We start from the raw sequence: 23,507 nt of genomic DNA on the forward strand, positions 1-23,507 counted from the left end.
CCACGTAGGAAATGGAGGTGGCAGTGGCCTGGCATGGGGTGTCAGATTCTGGATAAGGGTAAGATTCAGGATAAGGATGGCTGCGGATCTAAGATGCTTAGTGAACCTCAAGTACAAGAAATAGGAAGAAAACTGTATCAAGACCCATAAGCAGACTGCTTAAAACCAGTGATAGAAGAGAAAGTCTTACAAGCAAAAGAGGGGAAAAATGCACATTATATACAAAGGACAAAAGATACGTATGAGAGCAGGTTTCACATTAGAAGCAATGTAAGCCATAAGACAATGGAGAAAAATCTTTAAAGTACTTTTAAAAAAAAAACTTGACTTAGAATTCTGTACCAATGAAAATCTTTCAAAAACAAAAGTGAAGATATTGGTAAAAAAATTATCAATATCAAGAATGAGAAAAATGACACCCCAGCACAAAGAATGAAAATGATGATAAGGGAGTTCCCACTGTGGCTTAGCAGTAGCGAACCCAGCCAGTATCCATGAGGGCACGTGTTCAATCCCTGGCCCAGCTCAGTGGGTTAAGGATCTGGCATTGCCATGAGCTTCAGTGTAGGTCACAGATGCTGCTCTGACCTGGTGTTGCTGTGGCTCTGGCATAGGCCAGCACTTGCAGCTCTGATTTAACCCCTAGCCTGGAACTTCCATGTGTCGCGGTTGTGGCCCTAAAAATATAAATAAATAAAATGATAATGAGGAGGTCCCGTTGTGGCTCAGAGGGTTAGGACACTGTCTCTGTGAGGACGCAGGTTCAATCCCTGGCCTCGCCCAGTGGATTAAGGATCCTGTGTTGCCACAAGCTGCAGCATAGATCACAGGTGCAGCTTGGATCTGGTGTTGCTGCGGCTATGGCGGAGGCCTCAGCTGTAGCTCCAGTTTGACCTCCAGCCCAGGAATTTCCATATGCTGCAGGTGTGGCTGTAAAAAAAAAATAATAAGGGAATATTATGAACAACTTTATGCTAATAAATGAAATAGACTAATTTCTTGATAGACACAAACTACCAAAGCTCACTCAAGAATAAAGAAGATAGAAGCCTGTTGTAGCTGAGTAGTAACAACCCCAGCTAGTATCCATGAGGATGCGGGTTCAATCCCTGGCCTTGCTCAGTGGGTTCCAATCCAACATTGCCGAGGGCTGTGGTATAGGTCACAGATGTGGCTTGGATCTGGTGTTGCTGTGGTTGTGGTGTAGGCCAGCGGCTGTAGCTCTGATTCAACCCCTAGCCTGGGAACGTTCATATGGCACAGGTTCGCCATAAAAAGAAAAAAATTTCAAAAAGAATAAGACAATGAAGAAGTGCAAAAAAAGAATAAATAAGAATAAGCTAAGTATATACCCAAAAGAACTGAAGACATGGACTTAAACAGATATCTGTTTACCAACATTAATAGCATTATTCATAGTAGCCAAAAGTTGGAAGTAATTCAAGTATCCATCAACAGATGAGGAGTTCCCATCGTGGCTCAGTGGTTAACGAATCCAACTAGGAACTATGAGGTTGCGGGTTCGATCCCTGGCCTTGCTCAGTGGGTTAAGGGTCTGGCGTTGCTGTGGCTCTGGCGTAGGCCAGTGGCTACAGCTCTGATTAGACCCCTAGCCTGGGAACCTCCATATGCCTTGGGAAGCAGCCCTAGAAAAGGCAAAAAGACCAAAACAAAAAACAATCAACAGATGAATAAACAACATGTAGTATGTACACACACTAGGATATTCTTTGGCCATGAAAGAGGAATGGAATTCTGACACATGCTACAACATGGATGAGCCTTGAGAACATTCTTCTGAGTGAAACAAGCCAGATGCACGAAGACAGACATTGTATGAGTTCCTTATATGGGGTGTCGAGAATCGTCACGTGAATAAATTTGAGTGGATGCTAGGCTAGTGGTTGAATATTTGACGAGGAACAGAATATTTGCATAAGTCTTAAAGTATCTCTCCACAAAATATTATCCGTCATAAAGGGAAGAAGTGTAACTCTACCATAGAGTGGATAAAAATGCCAGACACCACTTGAATGTAGTGGTCACAGTTAATATCAGAAATTCATAGAACCAGAACGTAGACTAGAGGAAACGCACAAAGCAGAAAATAGGGTAGAGACGCTGGGGAAAGATGTTACTATTTAATGGGATAATGAGGAAGTTCTGGAAATGGATAGTGGTATGGTTACCTGACAATGTGAATGTATTTAATGTCACTGAATTGTATCCTTAAATGGTTAAAATGGCAAGTTTTATGTATGTTTTACCATTTAAAAGAATAAATAGAAATCAAGTTGGTAGTTAAAAACCTTCCCACAAAGAAATTCCAGGCCTAAATGGCTTCACTGGTAAATTCTACTAAAGATTTAAGGAAAACATAACAGTTCTGTAAAAAAACTCTTGAAAAAATTGAAGAGGAGGAAATATTTTCCAGTTCAGTCAATGAAGTCAGCATTATCCTGATACCAAAGCCAGCTGAAAATCATTATAAAAGAGAAAACTCAGATGAATATCTCTAATGAGCATAGGTGTAAAAATTCTTAATAAAAAATGTTGCTGTGGCTCTGGTGTAGGCTGGTGGCTACAGCTCCGATTCGACCCCTAGCCTGGGAAACTCCATATGCCATGGGAGTGGCCCAAGAAATGGCGACAAAAAAAAAAAAAAAAATTAAAACTCATTCACTGTATTTCACCATACTGATAGAGTAAAAAAAGAATACCCACGTGATTTTCTCAGTGATACAGAAATAGCATTTGATCAAATCTAACATTTATTTCTCATAAAAACAATCGAAACTCTCAACAAACTAGAAGTAAAAGAGAACTTCCTCAGATGGTGAAGGGCGTCTGTGGTGCAGCTACCCTCAGACTCAGTGGTTAAAAGAGTAACTGTGTCTTCCTAACATCAAGAACAAGGCCAAGAGGTTTGCTTCCGCCTCGTCTCTTTCCGCATCATACTGATGGCTCTAACCAGCGCAGTGAGACGCTAAAAAGAAGTAAAAGGTATTCAAATTAGAAAGAAGCAGCAGAACTGTCCTTATTCTCTGAAAACATGGTTGTCTATGTAGAAAATCCTATGGACTCTGCAAAACCTATTAGAACTAATAGTAAGTTTAGCAGTGTTTCCGGATACAAGATCAGCATACCAAAATCAATGGTATTTCAGTATACCAGCAGTGAACAATCAGAAATTGAAGTTTTTTGAGTTATCATTGTAATAACATCAAGAGAACATGAAACACAAGAATAAACCTAACAAAAGATGTACAAGACCAATACGGTGAAAAACATAAAACGTTGCTGAGAGATATTAAAGAAGACCTAAAAAAAATGGGACACGCTGCGCCCATGGATTGGAATAGGATTAAGATGTTGATTCTCAGAGTTGCCACTGTGGCACAGCGGGTTGAGAACCCGGCATTGTCTCTGCAGCAGCATAGTTTCAGTCCCTGGCAGGGCACAATAGGATAAGGATCCAGCGTTGTGGCCGCTGTGCAGCTGCAGCTCAGATTTGATGCCTGGCCCCGGGAACTTCCTTATGCCGCAGGTGTGGCCAGGAAAGAAAAAAAAATGTTGATTCTCTTCATATTGATGTGTGATTCAGTGAGATCCCAAGCAAATTTTGGGCAGAAATTGATAATCTCGTTCTGAACTTAGCATGGAAATTCAAAGGACCTAGAGAAGACAAAAACAGCTTTGCAAAAGAAATATAAAGCGGGAGGACTAACACCTCCTGATTTCAAGATTTATTATGAAGCTGTAGTAATCCGTACAGGGTTATTCGTATAAAGAAAGATAAATAGATGAGTGAAAGAAAGTAGAGTCCCAAAATATACCCTCACATGTATGGTCAGTTTATTTCAATAAAGGGGCCAAAGCCAATTCAGTTGAGAAAAAGGACGGTCTTTCAGCAAATGGTGCAACCTAAACAAAAATCACCTCATGATGGATCAAGGATCTAAATGTAAAAGCTAAAACTGTAGTTCCCGTCGTGGCGCAGCGGTTAACGAATCCGACTAGGAACCATGAGGTTGCGGGTTCGGTCCCTGCCCTTGCTCAGTGGGTTAAGGATCCGGCGTTGCCGTGAGCTGTGGTGTAGGTCGCAGACGCCGCTCGGATCCCACGTTGCTGTGGCTCTGGCGTAGGCCGGCGGCTACAGTTCCGATTAGACCCCTAGCCTGAGAACTTCCGTATGCCACGGGAGCGGCCCAAGAAATAGCAAAAAGACAAAAAAAAAAAAAAAAAAAAAAAAAAGCTAAAACTATAAAACTTTTAGAAGGAAACACAGGATAAAATCATTTTCATTTTTAGTTAAGCAAAGATTTCTTAGATATAACAGTAAAAGCACAATCCATAAAAAAAAGTCTTACAACTTAGCAAAATCAAGAACGTCTGCTCTGTGAAAGTCCCTATGAAGAATGAAAAGAAAAGATAGAGGAGTTAGGTAGTGGTCTCGTGGTGAGGACTCAGCATTTTTACCACAGCGGCCCGGGTTCAGTCCCTGGTCTGGGAACTGAGATCTCACATCAAGCTGCTTCACACAGCGGCAAAGAAAAGAAAAGAAAAAGAATGCAAAGATAAGCCACAGACGGGGAGAAATATTTGCAAAGCATATCTCATGAAGGACTTGCATTCAGAATATGTAAAGAACTCTCACTAATAAGAGAGTGAACAATGCTTTTTTTCAAATGGACAAATATCTGAAGAAATATTCCACCAGAGATCCTCTGCTGGGAAGCAAGCACATGAAAACCTGCCCAATACCATTAGTCCTTAGAGAAATGGAAATTAAAGCCACAATAAGAGAAAGGCTAAAATTTTAAAAACAAACAGGAGTTCCTGTCGTGGCTCCGTGGAAATGAATCTGACTGGCAGTCCATGAGGACTCAGGTTTGATCCTGGCCTCACTCAGTGGGTTAAAGGACCCAGTGTTGCCGTGAGCTGTAGTGTAAGTCACAGATGTGGCTTGGATCTGGCATTGCTGTGGCTGTGGCGTATAGGCCAGCAGCTGCATCTCCAATTCAGCCCCTATCCTAGGAACCTCCATATGCTGTGAGTGCAGCCCTAAAAAGACAAAAATAATAATTTTTTTTAAAAAAAGCAGCCATGTCAAAGACTGGCACGGATGTAGAGCAGCTGGAACTCTCATACACTGCAGGTAGGAACATAAGTTGTACAACCACCTTGGTAAACCATTTGTCAGTTTCTTAAAAAGTTAAGTAGACACTTACACATTTGGTCCTGCCATTCCACTGATCGGGTGTTACCCGAAAGAAAGGAAAGTATATACCGGTACAAAGACTTTAGCATGAGTGTTCATAGGAGCTTTGTTTTTAACCACAAACTGGAACCACTCCAAGTATCCATCAAGAGGTGAATGGGTTAAAACCTGATACAACCACACAGTGACATCACACTTGTTAATAAAATGGAATGACTTATTGATACTGCAACATGAATGAACCTCAGAATAATTATACTGAGTGAAAGAAGCTAGACCAAAGGAAGCAGTGTCTACTGTGTTATTCTATTTATGTAAAATTCTAGAAAGGCACACTGTAGTGACAGTAGGAAGATCAGCAGTTTCCTGGGAATGGGGCCTGGGCAGGCCAGGACCGAAGGGAAGGAAGAGTGACTAAGGGTGACAAGGAAGCTTTGAGGGCGATTAATATGTTCGTTATCTTGATTGATAGTTTCTTAGAGGCGTACATTTGTCAAAATTGATCAAATTGTGCATTTTAAATATGCGTTGATGATTGTATCAGTTACATACCTCAGTAAGTCTTTAAATAAATATATTGATTAATAGTGATAGCAACTGTTTATAACCCATTGAATAAAATAGGTACCCATGAGTTTTATGCTGATATGAGGAAATAAATGAGCAGAGTGGAATGCCAAATTATGATTACAGAAGGAATGATCAAATGAGAATATAACATTTGGCAACTATATAATACTTACTTCAGCCTAGAAACATAAATGGATACTAAAACTAGCTGATGAACTTTTGATGAGGGATATTTACTTAGTCTCAAAAGCATCTCCCCACAGAATTCCCATCATGGCGCAGCGGAAACAATCCGACTGGGAACCATGAGGTTGCGGGTTCGATCCCTGGCTTCGCTCAGTGGGTTAAGGATCTGGCGTTGCCGTGAGCTGTGGTGTAGGTCACAGACGTGGCTCGGATCCGGCGTTGTTGTGGCTGTGGTGTAGGCCGGCAGCTGTAGCTCCGATTAGACCCCTTGCCTGGGAATCTCCATATGCTGCAGGTACAGCCCTAAAAAAAAAAAAAAAAAAAAAAAAAATCCCACAAAATACTTGTCCGTCATAAAGAAAAAAATGTGTAACTACAGGAGAGAAAGCTAGCAGGCATCACTTTTGATCAGGTGATCACAACTAATATCCAGTAATGGGTTAAGTCAGAATCACTTATTACCTAACAGGAAGCAATAAAGAATCAGTTATCACTTCTCTGATATTACATCAAAAATGCGAATCTCCATCTAATCATGAAGAAATATCAGGCGTAATCAAACTGAAGGACATTCTGCAAAATAACTAGTCTGGGGAGTTCCTTGCTGGTCTAGGAGTTTGGACTTGGTGCTTTCACCACTGGTGGACCAGGTTTGATCCCTGGTCTGGGAACTGAGATCCCACATCAAGCCTCTGCCTGCTGTAGCCCAAAAGAAAAATAAAAAATGGAAAATAACTAATATGCAAAGGTATCAAGTCATGAATGCCAAGGGAAGACCAAGGCATTTTTCCAAATTGTCAGAGGCTGAGAAGACATACTAATATTAGACAGACCGCGTGTTTGATGGTTGTGTTGCAGATATGGAGAAAAGTGTCCTTATCTGGCAGAAGCAGACTGCAGTATTCAGGGGTGATGGGTATCAAAATCAGTTACTTTCAAATGGTTGGGCGGGGCAGAAAAATGATGCTTGTAGTCGTCTTGAAAGTTTGAAATTATTTCAAAATAAAACATTTTTGGTAAGACACTGTGTTTGCAAAGGTGTAGAGTGGGAGTGTAGATTGGTAATCCTTTGTGGAAGGCATTACAGCATATGTATCAAAATTACAATGTGCATCTCCTTTGATCCAGCAGTTTCACATCCAGGATTTTACCTTAAATTTTACATTTGTACACATGAACAAATTTATTCACTCCAACCTTGTTTGCAATGATAAAATATTTGAAACATTCTAAATAGCCATCAGTAGGAAGCTGGTTGAATATGTTGCTTTAGGTCCAAAATCTCTTACATGGAATTCCAAAATCTGAGAAGCTCTGAAAATCCAAACTTTCCTTTTCCTAAGGTGGTAGCAAAACCTTGCCTCAGCTCACATGAGACGTTACTTGTTTCTTAACACCCTTAGTCACAGACATCTCTGCTGCTCACTAATATTGTGTTGCCTTTTTTGTTTAGGTGGTTGTTATTTTGTCAATTTGAGTTTAATTGTCCTGTAAAAATGTCCAAAAAACTGAAGATACTCCCATGGGTAAGAATAAGAAAGGGAAGCATCTGTCATTATCAATAGTATAGAAAATAGAGTTAGTGCAGAAGCTTGATCAGGTGTGTCTGTGAGACATCGTACTAAAGCATCAGGTGTGGAGGAGCTCCCTTGTTGAGGATGTGGTGGTGTCACCGCTATGGCTCTGCTTACAGCTGTGGTGCGGGTTACCCCTGGCCTGGTAACTTCTACATGCCCTGGTCATGGCCAAGAAAACACCTTTGGGAGTTGACACCACGTGTGACCTAAAATAGCAGAAAGACAAAGTCTTCACGTTTTTTAGGGTAACAATGACCAGGACTAATGGAGAAGAGAGAGTTTTTCAGAGGGCAAAAAATAATACGGACATGACCGTGATTGAATGGATTCCGCAGTGAAGCAGTGTGAATATGCCACTGACTGCTTTGTTTTGGAAACAAGCTAGATTACGCCATGAAGTACCCAGTCTTTAAGGTGCCTATAAAATTTCAGGAGATCACTGGCTGCAAAAATTTCAGAAGCATCATGGTGTGAAATATCTGGACAGCTATGATTTTTAAAAAAGCTTCTTTTCATGATGTAGATGAAAATTATATTTCCAATATAAGATAATTTTTAATTATTGGAAACATGGGTACACTGCTGATGAAACAACTCTATTCTCTTTTAAAATAAAAAAAAAACATTAAGAGTGGTTGATGAGCAAACAAGACGTTTTAAGGACTCTAAGCACAGCTTGAAAGTTATGGAATGTGTTAATGCAGCAGATAGGTAAAACTAAAAATAGCCAACATCCAGAGTTCCTGTCGTGGCTCATTGGTTAACGAATCCGACTAGGATCCATGAGGTTGTGGGTTCGATCCCTGGCCTTGCTCAGTGGGTTAAGGATCCGGCGTTGCCGTGAGCTGTGGTGTAGGTCTCAGACATGGCTCGGATCCTGCGTTGCTGTGGCTCTGGCGTAGGCCAGTGGCTACAGCTCCGATTCGACCCCTAGCCTGGGAACCTCCATATGCCACGGGAGCGGCCCAAGAAATAGCAAAAAGACAAAAAAAAAAAGAAAAAAGAAAAAGCCAACATCCAGGATATTTCCAAAGTTGTTTGTGGGAGTTCTTTGTGGCACAGTGGGTTAAGGATACAGCGTTGTCACTGCTGTGGCACTAGTTCCATCCATGGCTTGGAAACTGCCACATGCCACAGCTACAAGAAAAAAGTTGGAGTTCCTGCTGTGGTGCAATGGGATTGGTGGCTTATCTGGAGTGCTGGAATGCAGGTCCGATCCCTGGCCCAGCACAATGCGTTCAGGGATCCGCCGTTGCCGCAGCTATGGTATAGGTTGCAACTGCAGCTCAGATCTGATCCCTGGCTTGGAAACTCCGTATGATGTGGGGCAGCCAAAAAGGGAAGAAAAAGAGTTTACAAGGATGACATAATGCCATTTGCAGCAACATGGATGGAACTAGAGAATCTCATACTGAGTGAAGTGAGCCAGAAAGACAAAGGCAAATACCATATGATATCACTTATAACTGGAATCTAATATCCAGCACAAATGAACATCTCCTCAGAAAAGAAAAACATGGACTTGGAGAAGAGACTTGTGGTTGCCTGATGGGAGGGGAAGGGAGTGGGAGGGATCGGGAGCTTGGACTTATCAGACACAACCTAGAATAGATTTACAAGGAGATCCTGCTGAATAGCATTGAGAACTATGTCTAGATACTCTTGTTGCAACAGAAGAAAGAGTGGGGGAAAAACTGTAATTGCAATGTATACATGTAAGGATAACCTGACCCCCTTGCTGTACAGTGGGAAAATAAAAAATAAAAAAAAGAGTTTACAGTTTATTTGTCAGTATATAAGCAAGAAATGATGAGTAATTGAAGAGCTGTTTGTACCCGGCTCAAGAATCTGTACCAGCGGCATGAGCTCGTCTCACATAAGCTAGAGTGGGAGACAACCATGCTTGCTCCTGGACCACTGTGCCACTCATACCCGTCGTGAGTGTCTCCTGACCAAGAAACTATGCTGCCAATGAAGAGCAACTCTAATTTTTTTTTTTAAATTTTCATACTGTATCCTTGCAGCAGGTTAACTTCCAGGTCTTCCTGAAAGAGTTATTGCAGAAGCTTGATCAGGTGTACCTTGGCAATGTCATTCACATACTTGCTGCTACTTGGGATGATTGATAAATACTGGGCAGAGATTTCGGCTTACAGTAATGTTTGAAAGTGAACTTGTACAGAAAGATTTGGAATGGTTCTGTGTCACTCATGACAAGATACGTAGTCTCATTATTTACACTGAAAGTCATTTGGGTAAAAGTCTAAATAAGTCAGAGCCTTGCTACTCAAACTGTGGTGAGTAGACAAGCAGCATTAGCATGACTTGGAAGCTTGTTAGAAATGCCAGTTCCCAGACCCAACTCCATACCTACTGCATCAGAATCTCTGTGGGTGTTGTTCAGGAACCTTAGGTTTTAACAGATTCTTCAAATGATTTTTATGACTACTAAGGTAGAAGCACCGAGTTAGAACAAGCTGACAATGAAAAAATACTGAATGCCATAACGTGCATCCCTGTTGTACATTCCTTGCAAGGTAGAAAAATTGCTAAAAGAGTATTACCCCAAATAAGGCTGGTGAGGCTAAGAATGATGACAATGATGAAATGTTACACAGGTGGAAAAAAAATCTCTAGACAATATGGGGGGATGTTTAAGCAGTCAACTGGCCTTGAATAACATACATTTACCAGGAAAAAAGACATTGTACTTGCTTCCTTAATCTGAAGAGACTGCTTATATAGAAATCTACATGAAAGAAACACATTATCCTAGATCTACACCTTTTTCATTTTTATTATTTTTTGGCCGCACCCACGGCATGTGGAAGTTCCCAGGCCAGGGATCAAACCCACACCACAGTAGTGGCCTGAGCCACAGCAGTGACAACACCAGATACTCACCCACTGAGCCACCAGGGAACTCTGATCTACACCTTTTTTAAAGCCATCTCTTGTAGTGTTGCTTCATCATTAAATAATCCCGTCACTAAATACCCAGCTCTAATCTTTGTGGACAATAATAGCAATGCAAATGAAGCCCCTTGTCCAATACCCTAAAGAAACCAGGTGTGTGTTTGCGTGTGTACAGATACTTAGCTTGGTTTGAGGTTTTATGGAATATTTTCCTTAGAAACAAAGAGTACCAAGTATTTATGGTCTATAGCATACTATTTCATTTATCAGTTTATCACTGTATCAAAAAACTATAATATTAATTTTGCTATTTATCATAGCTAGTGTACAAATAGTAAAGTGTTTAATTATGGGGTGCTGCCCCAGACTTGAAAAATAATGAATTCCAAATGCATTCAAAATTCAAGGATTTTGAATAAGCAGTTGTGGACTTAGACATCTATAAATGGGAGGATATTCATGCAGCCACTTAAAAGAACCAGAAGCTCTTTATATACTGATGTGACATGATCTCCAAGATACATGGATATAAGTGGAAACATGATATACAGATCTGTGTATACTATGCTGCCATTCGGGAGGGCATTAAAGTATTTCCTTATTATGCATAGAATATCTCAGAAGGTAAAACAAAAACTGATAATATTGGTTGCATATAAGGTTAGAACTGGGTGAATGAGGGTCAGAAGTAAGGAGGAGAAAGAATTTTTCATTATTTACCTTTTATATCTTTTCAACTTTGAATCATGTGAGTATCTCCAAAATCTTACATTATAAATGTCAAAAGAAACCTCTCAGGAGCTCCCGTGTGGTTCAGTGAGTTAAGGATCCAGTGTTGTCACTGCAGTGGCTTGGGTTGCTGCTGTGGTGAGGGTTTGACCCCTGGCGCAGGAACTTAGACATGCTGCAGGCACAACCAAAAGAGAAAGAAACATCTTAAATTGAAAGGCAAAAAATGATAAAATGACAAACAAGGAAGAGGAGTGGGGAGACCCAGAACAGAGTATCTGAGAACTGTGAGAGTATCTGAAGTCTCCGGTGCTCCACCCGTCCCTCTTCTCATTCTTCTGAGACCACTCATCTTTTCACTGTCGCCATAGTTCTGCCTTTTCCACAGTGTCACAGATCCGCAGTCACCGTACGTAACCTTAACATGCTGACTTCCTTCACGAAGCAATGTATATTTAAGGGTCCTTAAATGTCTTTTTTTGTGGCGTGGTAGCTCACTTTTTTTAATTTAGGTACAGCTGATGTACAATATTATATATAAGTTTCAGGTGTTTCCGGTGTACAACATAGGCATTCTGGTTTTAAAGGTTATACTCCATGTAGAGCTTTTGTAAAATACTGCCTGTATTTCTACAATGTATCCTTGTAGCTTATTTCTTTTATATGCAGTAGTGCCTGCTGGACTTTTTAACAGTAATGTCCCCAGTGTTGGTTCATCAGATGGACGACACGAACATAAGACGTTAATAACCAGGGAAGCTGAAAGGCGAGTGGAGACGTGAGAACTCTGTGCCATCTGCTCGATTTTCTGTAAACCTAAAACCACTTTAAAAACATGCAGTCCACTCATTTTTAGAATTGTTTTTAAGGATGATAGAAGGGGGAAAAAGGTAATCTCTCTTATAATCCTGGCACCCAAAGATAAGTACTGCTACAACTACTAAGACAGGGTTATAAATATTCCCAGGTATTTTCTATTCATATATGTGCACACGCATATGCTCTATACACACATCGTGCTACTTATCTTTTTTACGTAAAAATAGAATCATAGGAATTCCCATTGTGGCTCAGCAGAAACGAATCTGACTAGAATCCATGAGGATGCAGGTTCAATCCCTGGGCTCGCTCCGTGGGTTAGGGATCCAGTGCTGCCGTGAGCTGTGGTGCAGGTCACAGGTGAGGCTCGGAGTCCGCCTTGCTGTGGTTGCGGTGTAGGCTGGCAGCTGCAGTTCTGATTCGACCCTTAGCCTGGGAACTTACATATGCCGTGAGTGCGGCCCTAAAAAGCAAAACAAAAAACAACAACAACAAAAAACCCCATAAAATATTAACTATATAGAAGTTGTTTATAATTCTCACAGCCTTAAAATGTTATTTCCATTTTACAGATGAAGTGGCTGATCTGGTAAATGGCCGGGCTCGGTTTAACTCCCCATGTATTTTACTCCGCAGCCTTTATACTCTTAGCACTGCACCTCCTTGTAAAACATAGAGGCGACCTTTTGTTATCTTTATGTCACATATCACCCTCCCTAAGGTGCGCCCGTCTTTCACACACTCCGCTGCCTTCATACAGTGACCGTCACATGGTACACGTGCATGCCTGCCGTGTGTCGCTTAACTTACACGTGCCTACTGAATAGGAAGTGGTGGCCCAGCTCCTTTTTGCTCAGGGAGCTGTACTGAGAGGCGAACTATGGGACAGCATACCTTTTTGACAATAATATGGCTTCCTTCTCCTTTCTAAGCAGCTCTCAAAATTCAGGTGTTCTAAAGATCCTGAGGGGAAAGAGGGTGAAAGGTAGAAGCAGCTGAAAAGGTGGAGAGAAGTGAGTTCATGTGGGTGCCTGGGGAAGGAAGGGGCCTCCAGTGGGTTTGGTGGAGACAGAGCTTGACCACCCAGAAGGGATGGGTGCATTCAGAAACATTCGGTGAAAAAAATAAAAAAAATAAAAGGCGCTCCCATCGTGGCTCAGTGGAAATGAACCTGAGTAGCATCCGTGAGGATGCAGGTTTGATCCCTGGCCTCGCTCAGTGGGTTAAGGATCTGGCATTGCCATGAGCTTCAGTGTAGGTTGCAGACTCGGCTCGGATCTGATGTTGCTGTGCCTGTGGTGTAGGCTGGCAGCTGCAGCTCCGATTCAACCCCTAGCCTGGGAACCTCCACATGCCACAAGTGTGGCCCTGAAAAGACCAAAAAAAAAAAAAAAAAAAAAAAAAAAAGAAAAGGCTTTCGGTGCATTGATGGCAGCCAGTTGAACCAGTACCTGTTGTGATCAGTTGACTGTTCGGGGAAGCTTTAAAGAAGACCTTGTCCCTGCCCCTTCTCTCAACGCTTACAGGGGACACTCTGAGGCTCCGAACAATCCTGGAAGCAATACAGAAGCACATCCATTCTTCCTCCCTCATCTTCAAACTGGCCCAAGATGCATTCAAGATTGCTACGCCCACGGACAGTAGTACAGACAGTACCCTGCTCAACGTGGCCCTGGAGCTGGGGTTACAGGTATGGAGGAGGAGAGGGCCACCCCGGCTTTTAGGCATCTGGCCTAGTGACACTTGGTAGACGTTAAGATCCCAGCGGGACTAAACTGGGCATGGGCCAGTCTGGCTCTTTCTGTGTGCCTAGAACACAGTCTTAGGCTAGACACGAGGGAAGGACTCGGTTTGGGGCTCTGTTTTGAACTTAAGGCCACCATTGTCGTTTTCGGCTTCACAAGGTCCATCTTGTCCCTACCCCAGCTCCATTTCTCCAAGTCAAACAAGATGCGGCAATACGGGCTTCATTCGTTACAGGTCGTCAGGGGCATCTGTCTGGCTGCTAGAAGGGGTGGGGCAGAAATTAAACCAGCTACTGAGGGGGAAGATGGCGCAGTGTGGCATCATGCCCAGCGCCCTGGGATGCCGCTTCTCCCCCCAGGTGGTGAGGATGACTTTATCAACCCTTAACTGGAGGCGCCGGGAGATGGTGCGGTGGTTGGTGACGTGTGCTACGGAAGTGGGTGAGTCTCCCACCTCCCTCTACCCCCGGGGCAAGGATTTCTAGGCCCTGCCCTTGGGACAGGACAACGCATCCTTAGAGCTCTTGCTGGTGCCCTAGGAAAGGATGAGGCTGCTGGTAGGAGAGAATGGCCTCTGTTCAGCCTGAGCCAGCTCTGCCCTCCCCGCTTGGACCACACCCTGGTGTCAGCAGCACTCTGACCCTCTGATCAGAGACGTTCCGAGGGAATGAATTTTCAGCCACCCGTGTTCAAGTGCAGTCTTGGGAGGTAGTTGTCCTGGCGGTTTGGTCCCAGTCCCTGTCCATGCTTCCGAGCCACCCCAGACAACGCGGAGGCTCAGGACCCCATCTAGAGCCCAAAGCCCCAGCACAGGACTCTACCGCGAGAGGCCCCACTTCAGCTAGAAGCCCCAGGCAGATCTGCGACTCCTGCCTTGGGGCAGGCAAACTACAGGCTCTCTTGCTCTGTCCTTGTGCGGGGCTGAGAGCACCTGCAGAGACCTTCAGCCCTCTGACCTGGGGGAGGAAGGGATGGGGAGAGACCCCAAACAAGGTCGGGCCCTCTGGGGTGCTCCTTTGTCCTGGCTGCCTCAGCTCATCTCACGGCTGCCGAGAAGGAGGGAGAGCTCGTCTGTGCAGGCCACGTTCTGACCCCGACTGGTAATCTGGGCGGACCTGGAGCAGGCCCCGGGTGGCCACGGCTGAGTGCGGGCTCTCCCTGACAGGTGTGCGGGCCCTGGTGAGCATCTTGCAGAGCTGGTACACCCTCTTCACCCCCACGGAGGCGACCAGCATCGTGGCTGCCACGGCCGTATCCCACACCACTCTCCTGCGCCTCAGTCTTGACTACCCACAGCGGGAGGAGCTGGCCAGCTGCGCCCGCACTCTGGCCCTGCAGTGCGCCATGAAGGACCCGCAGAGCTGTGCCCTGTCCGCCCTCACCCTCTGTGAGAAAGACCACATCGCCTTCGAAGCAGCCTACCAGATCGCCATTGATGCCGCCGCCGGGGGCATGACGCACTCGCAGCTGTTCACCATCGCCCGCTACATGGAGCTCCGCGGCTACCCGCTGCGTGCCTTCAAGCTGGCCTCCCTGGCCATGAGCCACCTCAACCTGGCCTACAACCAGGATACCCACCCAGCCATCAACGATGTGCTCTGGGCCTGTGCCCTCAGCCACTCCCTGGGCAAGAACGAGCTGGCAGCCCTGATCCCCCTGGTGGTGAAGAGCGTGCACTGTGCCACGGTGCTGTCAGACATCCTGCGGCGCTGCACGGTGACGGCGCCCGGCCTGGCCGGCATCCCGGGCCGCCGCAGCTCGGGGAAGCTCATGTCCACCGACAAAGCTCCCCTGCGCCAGCTGCTGGATGCCACCATCAATGCCTACATCAACACCACGCACTCGCGCCTGACGCACATCAGCCCTCGGCACTACGGGGAGTTCATCGAGTTTCTGAGCAAGGCCCGGGAGACCTTCCTGCTGCCCCAGGACGGCCACCTGCAGTTTGCCCAGTTCATCGACAACCTCAAACAGATCTACAAAGGCAAGAAGAAGCTGATGCTGCTGGTGCGAGAGCGCTTTGGCTGAGAGAGCAGGCGGCTCCCGGCCGGGCAGCCTGGGCTCCCAGGTGCCATCAGGTCAGGCCAAGGACACAAACATTTGTCCACCCTGAGAGGACTCTGAGCACCTGTGGCTGAAGCCAAAGGACCACAGGGCTACCCATGGGGAGAGTCCAGCTCTAGCCAACATGCCCGCCTTGGCAGTGTTCTCACAACAGCCCACTGTTCCTGGAGGAGCTGGGCCCTGCAGACCGATCAGAAACCCCACAACGTGCCACCTCACACCCCGCATCCTGTGTGTCCCGGGCATTGGCCCTCTCTCCCTTGGCAAACACAGAACCGCTGTTCCGTCTCAGGGATTGCTTAACCAGAGAAACAGAAGCATTTATGATACTGTAAATACGATCGTGTATGTGTTGCCAATGACGTTGTAAAGTTGTAACTATTTATAACTCGGGTTCTAATTTGATGGGTACTTGAAGTAGCTGTGGGTGGGAAGAGGGGCCTGTTTTCTGAGGAGACTCACCACCATTTCTCAGGTTCCCCTTGCAGAGTACATGCTGTTGGCCATGGGAGAGCGGGGGCGGGGAGGAAGCCGGCCAGTTAGAGTCGGTCCGAGGCTAGTCTATGCAGAAACCCCGGCTTGCGGGGGGGGGCGTCTGTAGCCCGGGGAAGGGTGAGGGGCAGGGCCCAGGCTGGGCTTTGGCTCTCACGCCTGCTGCGCGCCCGGGGACCACGGGGGACCACGGGCCGGGCGGAGGCGGGGGTCCGGGAGGCCGCGGAGCTGGAACGGCTCCTCCGCCCTGGCCGCCTGTGTGTCGGAGTGTCTGGTTTCATGGCTGCGTGCGGGTGTGCGTGTGTGCGCGGGTCTGTGTGGGCAGGCGTGTATGTCTCTGTGCACAGATACATCCGCGCCCGTGTGCGCGCACCTGCGTCCCTGTGAAGACCTGTGTGCTGGGCGGTGGGTTCTTTGTGAGGGAGACGCGTTGTGACCACAGAAGACTCTGTGTGTGTGTGTGTGTGTGTGTGTGTGTGTGTGTGATGTCTGTCGATGCATCGTGAGTGTGTACCATGAGTGCACGTGTATAGGTGTGTCTGTGTGTGTCTTTCTCTGCATGTCCACCGTCGCTGCGTCTGTGCATTCGTACTCGAGGCGCTGCATGAGGTGCCCCTTCTCCTGCCGGCGGCGCCTCCCCGGCCCTCTCCTCCTCTCTGCCCACTCGGCGCCTCCTGTCTTCACCGGCTGGCCAAACCAGCTTCTAAACCCTGGTCTCGCTCTGCCCCGAGCGGCTCCTCCAGCGCCACGTTTCTCTTCCCACCTTGTGCTTGCTTTTGCCTCCCCTGCCGCCTTCTACCTCAAGCTTCCTCTGCCTGCTTTTGTCACAGTCCCGTGGGTCGCTGACTTGGAGGCTGCCGCTGGATGGCGTGTGGCCTCTCCCTCTCCGACTCGTTTGCAGCCCGAGGGGCAGCTGGTCCTAGCCCCGGCTGACTTCCACGGTGTATCACCTTCCTGCTCCCTTCTCGGCCCCTCTGCCCCGCCTGGACGTGTCGTAGGAGGCAGCGAGGGCGTTCCCAAGAGTCGTCTAGATGCCAGTGTCTTGGTGTTTGCTGTTTTCATGTTTTAGTTCCCCGCGTAGGGTGGGTTGCCATAGGAAGGGGTGTGTAGCTAGAGTGTGAACTAAGGGCCTCTGTCTGCTTCCTTTTCCTTTCTCTGACAAACTGTGTCACTTTTTTTTTTTTCCCTCCACACTAACGGATAAGTTGTATTTGCTGTTTGTGGCTACTGAAGTCTTACTGTCCAGCCGTGGGCCCTACAACCTCTCAGCCCAATAGGTTGGTTTAAAAAAAAAAAAAAAAGACGCCACGCCCATTTCTGTATCACAATTGCTGTTTTTTAGCAAGTGTGTGAACTCACAGTGCTTTTCTATGAATAAATCATGGATCACAGAAAAGATCATTTTCCTAAAATTGGAAATTGTGTTCTTTCAATAAATGGGGCTCTTTGGAGGTCTCGCTGTGGTGCAACCAGATCAGCAGCATCTCTGCAGTGCCAGGATGCAGGTTCAGTCCCTGGCCTGGCACAGGGGGTTAAAGGATCCAGCGTTGCCACAACTGTAGCATAGGTTGCAACTGTGACTCAGATCTGATCTCTGGCCCAGGAACTCCATATGCTGCAGAATGGCCAAAAAAGAAAATAATAACAAACAAATGGAGGCGTTCCCATTGTGGCTCCGCAGTAATGAACTCGACTCGTAGCCATGAAGATTCAGGTTTGATCCCTGGCCTCAATCGGTGGGCTAAGGATTTGGTGTGGCCGTGAGCTGTGATGTAGGTTGCAGACAGCTTGGATCTGGTATTGCTGTGGCTGTGGTGTAGGCCAGCAGCTGCAGCTCCGATTCGACCCCTAGTCCGGGAACCTCCATATGCTGCGACTGTGGCCCTAAAAAAGCAAAAGTAAAATAAACAGGGCCCTTCTCTCTCTTCTGCATCACCTTGGCTGGAACAGGGAACTGGTCAGGGCCATTGCATAGTGGGTTCCTAGGGGTCCAAGATGTGCAACAGCAAATGAAGAATTTCCTGCTGCACCAGACCTCTGTCCAGAGCTCACAGGCACGTCACTGCCTGGTTCCAGGAAGAAAGTACCACCCTTGGGCAGAAGCACCAAGATACTGAGAAAATTTGAGGGGATGCACAGAAAAGAATGAACAGCAACCATGAATGCCATGGGGCCTACTGGCTTCAGAAGCCCTCTTGCCCCAGTGACGCAAGTCTAAGGCCCTGATCCTAAGCAATTTCGCTGTGAGTCTTTACGCCTTCCCATCTTTTGGTGTCACAACTGAAGGCCTCTCCGTTTTCCCTGTTGCCTAGTCTCCCATCTTCCTCGACAGGCCTTTCCGAAGTATTCTAGCCGTTTCTATGTCCCTCTCTATACACCTCTCCCTCCCCAGACACAAAGCCCTGTCACTTTGGCCTCATATGGTATAAGGACTGCATTTCCCTCCACCTGCCACAGCTCCAGCTCCTAGGAAGGTCTCCTCAACCCCGCTCTGGAGCCTGGAAATCGGAGAGCAGAGCAGTGGTGAGGCCCTGACACCTGGGCTCCTGTGACTTGCGGGAAGGGACGCCAAAAAGGCCCAGGGAAGGAAGAGGCTAAGAAGGAACTGAGGATACGGGCACAGCTCTTTCACAAGCAAAGCCACACGAGAGACTCCAACTCTGGACGTTTATTCTCCTGAAACAATCATCTGTGTTAGTGGCGCCTCAGGGAAAAGATGTCTGTTCAGTTCTGTCGAAGCAGACGTGAGTGTCTGTGCACGGCGTCCACAAAGGCCCCCACGTGCTCTGGGTCCATGTCAGGGTAAAGTCCGTGGCCCAGGTTGGCAATGTAGCGCTGTGGCCCAAAGTCACTGAGCATCTGCTGCACCAGCTGTCCAATCTCCTCCTGGGGACCAACAAGGCGCTGGCTAGAGGGGGCCAGCATGCCTCTGTCCTCCCCGTAGCTAACAGTGACCCACGTGCATGCTCCCACTCAGTGTGACTCATTCGGTCATTCAGAACACCTTACCGGACGCCTGGTATAAGCCAGGCACTAAGAAAACACAAACGAACAAAATCAATAAACAGAAATCCCTGCCTTCCTTGAGTTCACAGGGTGTGAATGGAGGAGGGGGGAGAGCTAAACAGATAATAAAGAGACGCACACACAGTAATAAACACAGCCATGTCACAACCGTGGAAGTGCAAAGAGACAAACTCACAGACATACAAACACAGGGACCTGGTTGTTACCTCAGATGCATACAGGGCACAGGGGTCCAGGTTGCCCTGCAGGGTCACTGTCTTCCCCACACGGTCCCTGGAAGCAGAGTCAGTGCCATGTTCCGGCAACTGCACCTGTGGCAGCTGCTGCACCCCCTCCCCCGACCTCACCTCCCATCACTCACCGGGCTTTCTCTGGAGCCACTGTCCAGTCAAGCCCAACCACCTCGTAGCCAGCCTGGGCCAGTTCCTCCAGGGCAAAATGTCCATCCTTAGCAAAGATGATCTGGGGGAAAGGGCAAATCCGAGGCTGCAGAGGGCCTTCCCTTGCTCTGCCTGCTGTCACATCGCCGCTGTGTCTCTGCTGCCCTCCAGTGGTCACTTAGGTCCACCCAGGACTTAGCCTGAAAGTTCCACAGACCCGCCTTCACTCACCCCATCCTCAACCTTACCATGGGCACTGGTGCCAGGCCTGCCTCCTGCAGCCCGGCCTTCACTCGCTTGGCCACATCACGGATGTAGGGCAGTGCAAATTTATTGAAGAGCTGTGGGCCAAGATGCCCTGCATGGGACTCAAAGAGCTGCAATGCCTGCAATGAGAGGGGTGGTAAAGAGAAATAGGTAACATACAAAGAGGAAGTGTGTCTAACCCCACACACAGAAGGTCCCTCAATCTCCCCCAGGTGACTTCAACCCCTGATACTGCCTAAGCCTATAAACCCAGTTCCAGTCAAAAAGTTTTGCCTTCTCCAGATCTCAGTACTGGCTTTGATCTTTGAACACACACAGCATTAAGGGTCTAGGCTTAGCTGCTCCGGCCCCATTATTTCGGAGCAAACTTATTTTGTGCCTGGCATGAAGACACCTCTCCTCTCCTTAATCCTAAACCCCAGCCTGTCTGTCTCTCCCTCAGGACTTACCTGGGCACCAGCAGCCACCTGTCCCACCAGGTACGGGACAAGAGCATCAGTGAGGATGCGAAGCAGCTGGTGACTGGCCTGCGGCCTCTGGTAAAGCCAGCGCTTGGCCTGAGCCATGGTGTTTGAGCCGCCACCCTCAACCATGTATGTCATCAGAGTCCACTGCAAAAGGGTGCAAAGAGAACGTCACAGGTATAGAAGCCAGATTGACGCTTCCTTCCCTTGTCTATACCCAGACCTGCCAGCGTAGTTTCCCCAAGCCCAAGTCCCTGCCCTGGTCCATATTACCGGGGCACCAGCAAAGCCAATCAGTGGCACTCGCCCAGCCAGTCGTTGCCGAGTGAGGGTGATGGCCTGGAACACATAGTCCAGCTCAGAGGCCACTGTTGCTGGGTCCCGGAGGCGCTCTAAGTCTCGCTCTTCTCGTAATGGCTCTGGGAAGCTGGGCCCTTTGCCAGGCACCATAGTCACCTCCATGCCCAGTGCCTGGAGGGGAAGAAAGATCTGAGTTCCCAACGGGTACCTCCAAAGGAAGAGTTCTGTTCGACCCATGCCAGGAAGGAGGAAAAGGAGGAAAAAAAACTCAGCCAAACTCCATCACTTCCAGCCTATTTTTCCCTCTGTCCAGTAAGGATAAGTGCTCATCTTGAGCCTTGACTGTCTTTTCTCTTTTCCACCTGTTCAAAGTTTGAGCAGGTACCTGGGGTACAACGAGGATGTCGGAGAAGATGATGGCAGCATCCAGGGGGAAGCGACGCAGTGGCTATAGGGAAACAAAGACAGGTTGCTAGGTGGCAAGTTGAGGGCATAAATCCCTCCCCTCTTTTGTGGACCCCTCACCTGCAGCGTCAGTTCACAGCACACCTCTGGAGATCGACAGGTGCTGAAAAAGTCCTGGGCAGCCCTGGTTTCCCTAAACTCTGCAGACAGAAAAGGGAGGGCAGGGATCAGCTTTGAGGAACCTCTAGCGCGCGCCCTTCTCTGCCTCTCAAAAACTTTTTGCCTTTCGGAGTTTCACCTAGACTCTGAGGCCCCGACCCTGACCTGGTAAGTAGCGGCCTGCCTGCCGCATGCACCAAACCGGAGTGTAGTCTGTTTCTTCTCCCCAGGCTGCTCGCAGGAAGGTGTCATTCTTCAGCTCCGGAAAACCCTGGGGACTAGAGATCAGAGGGAGTGGGGTAGGTGTCAGTAAACTGAGCTAGGAGTTGGGCAAGGCTAAGGTGCTTAAGGTGGATTCAGTCTGGCACCGCTATCTGCCTTCTCCAGGCCAGCTACCAAGCTGTGGCTCCCCGCCGATTCCGCCTCCCTCTGCCTATCTGGTGGTGCACAGAACTAGAAGGGCTCGTGCTGGGGCCTCTACCCTACACATTGGCCCAGCTTCCCCAACCTCAAAGCCAATGAAGAGACACGGAGAATGGGGGCGGGGGGGTGAGGATAGTTTGGGGATCTTTGAACCAGAAGAATCTCAGGAACAAGAATACCAGTGGGCTGTTTCAGGGCTGGAAGAACCCCAGGCTGGGGGACAGTCATGGAGGGATCAGAGATGATGGTCCGAAATAGGGATCCTAGTCGAGGATTAGAAAGTCGAGGGGGTATCCCCTAAATGAAGGTCTGCGGGACGCAGTCCAGCGAGACATTCCCTGGGATGACTGTCTCAGGAATCCTGGTTGGAGGATTTGGGATTCCAGCGACTTGGGTTCAGGTTGAGAGCTCTCCGGGGCTGGGGAGGAGGGGTATAGGGACAGATTCCTGAGCGGAAACGTTCAGGTCAGAAGCCCCGCCGGCCAAACTACGTGGTAAAGGACTCACCCAGACTCGTTCGCCTCCATGATCAGCTGTCTGTAAACGCGAGCCGGGTCCCCACTAAAACCTGAGTCTGCGCCCGCCCCCTGCTCAAGCCCCGCCCCTTCCTGGAGCGGCGCGAGGCCGCCGCCATGTTGAAAGTCACATGATCAGATTCGAGCCGCTGCTCCTGGGCTGCCCCGGCCGCTGCCGGTAGGACCGCCTCTCTCTACATCGTAAAGTCCGCTGTAGCGACGCAGCCACAAATACCACCCCCGAAAGAACCTTGCTGTAGCTACCCTTAGCGTGGCAGGAGGAATTTGCCCTCCTCCGATGGCCTGAGAATCCCGAAGACTCAGCCCAAGCCTCACTTTCACGCCCACGCCAGGATTCGAACAATTTTATGTCTGGCTCGACCAAGCATACTGTGAATTAATGGAACGAAGTTGTACAGGGAACTGAAATAATGAAATATTTCTATTACCTAGTAAGAGGTGAGCACTACAGTAGATGCAGAGCTCACAGTGATGTACAAGACAGCTCCGTCCTTTAAGATGCGGAAACAGAAACCTTTACATTTACAACAGTAAATGTTTTAAGGGGAAAAGCTAGAAGCAACGAGCAAGCACGCCATCTATTAGGGAGAGCTGGAGTTCTCGTCGTGGCGCGGTGGTGAATGAATCCGACTAGGAACCATGAGGTTTCGGGTTCGATCCCTGGCCTTGTTCAGTGGGTTAAGGATCTCGCATTGCCGTGACCTGTGGTGTAGGTTGCAGACGCGGCTCGGATCCCATGTTGTTGTGGCTGTGGTGTAGGCCGGTGGCTATGGGTCTGATTGGATCCCTAGCCTGGGAATCTTCACATGCCGCAGAAACGGCCCTAGAAAAGGCAAAAAAGACCCCCCCCCAAAAAAAATTAGGGAGAGCAATGGGGGTGTTCCACGCAGAGGGAACAGCATGTGCAAAGAGAAGACAGCAAAAGAGGAAGAAGTTTTATGGGAACCGGGAGACAAGTTGGTGGAATTTAAGAGGCTGGAGACGCCTGCAAAGTCCAGGTTATGCAGGCCCTTGTTAGCTGCACTTGTTCACTTTATCCTGTAGTGGTGTGATCGTGTACAAACAGCTGGGAGTCACTGTGTCCTCAACTTCCTCAGGAGAAACAAATGGAAAACTGTCAAAATTACATGGGACCATTTATTATTTTTTTCTTGATAACTTCACTTATTTGAAAACAAAACAAAGTTTCTACCCAAGTGTCCATCAAGTTATGAATGGATTTTTAAA

General features: G+C 47.6%; 2 protein-coding genes across 5 annotated transcripts in view; one reads left to right on the forward strand and one right to left on the reverse strand.

Moving 5' to 3' along the window:
- ZSWIM5 (zinc finger SWIM-type containing 5) overlaps nucleotides 1-17,731 on the forward strand; it is a 187,398-nt gene extending 169,667 nt beyond the window's left edge. For 3 of the 4 annotated variants that reach the window (XM_084958268.1, XM_084958270.1, XM_084958269.1), the window contains 3 exons: nucleotides 13,545-13,708; nucleotides 14,123-14,204; nucleotides 14,929-17,731. In XM_084958268.1, coding sequence (XP_084814394.1) covers nucleotides 13,545-13,708; nucleotides 14,123-14,204; nucleotides 14,929-15,791 — 1,109 coding nt within the window. In that variant the 3' untranslated portion in view covers nucleotides 15,792-17,731. 4 annotated transcript variants of the gene reach the window in all.
- A 1,240-nt stretch (nucleotides 17,732-18,971) lies between these two features.
- On the reverse strand, nucleotides 18,972-22,285 carry UROD (uroporphyrinogen decarboxylase). Its single transcript, NM_001244940.1, is given in 10 exon segments — nucleotides 18,972-19,205; nucleotides 19,553-19,619; nucleotides 19,708-19,808; nucleotides 19,975-20,112; nucleotides 20,443-20,604; nucleotides 20,731-20,928; nucleotides 21,143-21,205; nucleotides 21,283-21,362; nucleotides 21,487-21,599; nucleotides 22,252-22,285. Coding segments are annotated over 10 exon segments (1,104 nt in total). The 5' UTR covers nucleotides 22,272-22,285; the 3' UTR covers nucleotides 18,972-19,043.
- Between the last annotated feature and the right edge of the window lie 1,222 nt (nucleotides 22,286-23,507).

Source organism: Sus scrofa, chromosome 6 (assembly GCF_054392235.1).
Source record: "Sus scrofa isolate SSC_HxYL_T2T_F1_AM1 chromosome 6, Sscrofa_HxYL_maternal_Yorkshire_Landrace_v2.0, whole genome shotgun sequence".
In the NCBI taxonomy this organism is placed as follows: domain Eukaryota; kingdom Metazoa; phylum Chordata; class Mammalia; order Artiodactyla; family Suidae; genus Sus; species Sus scrofa.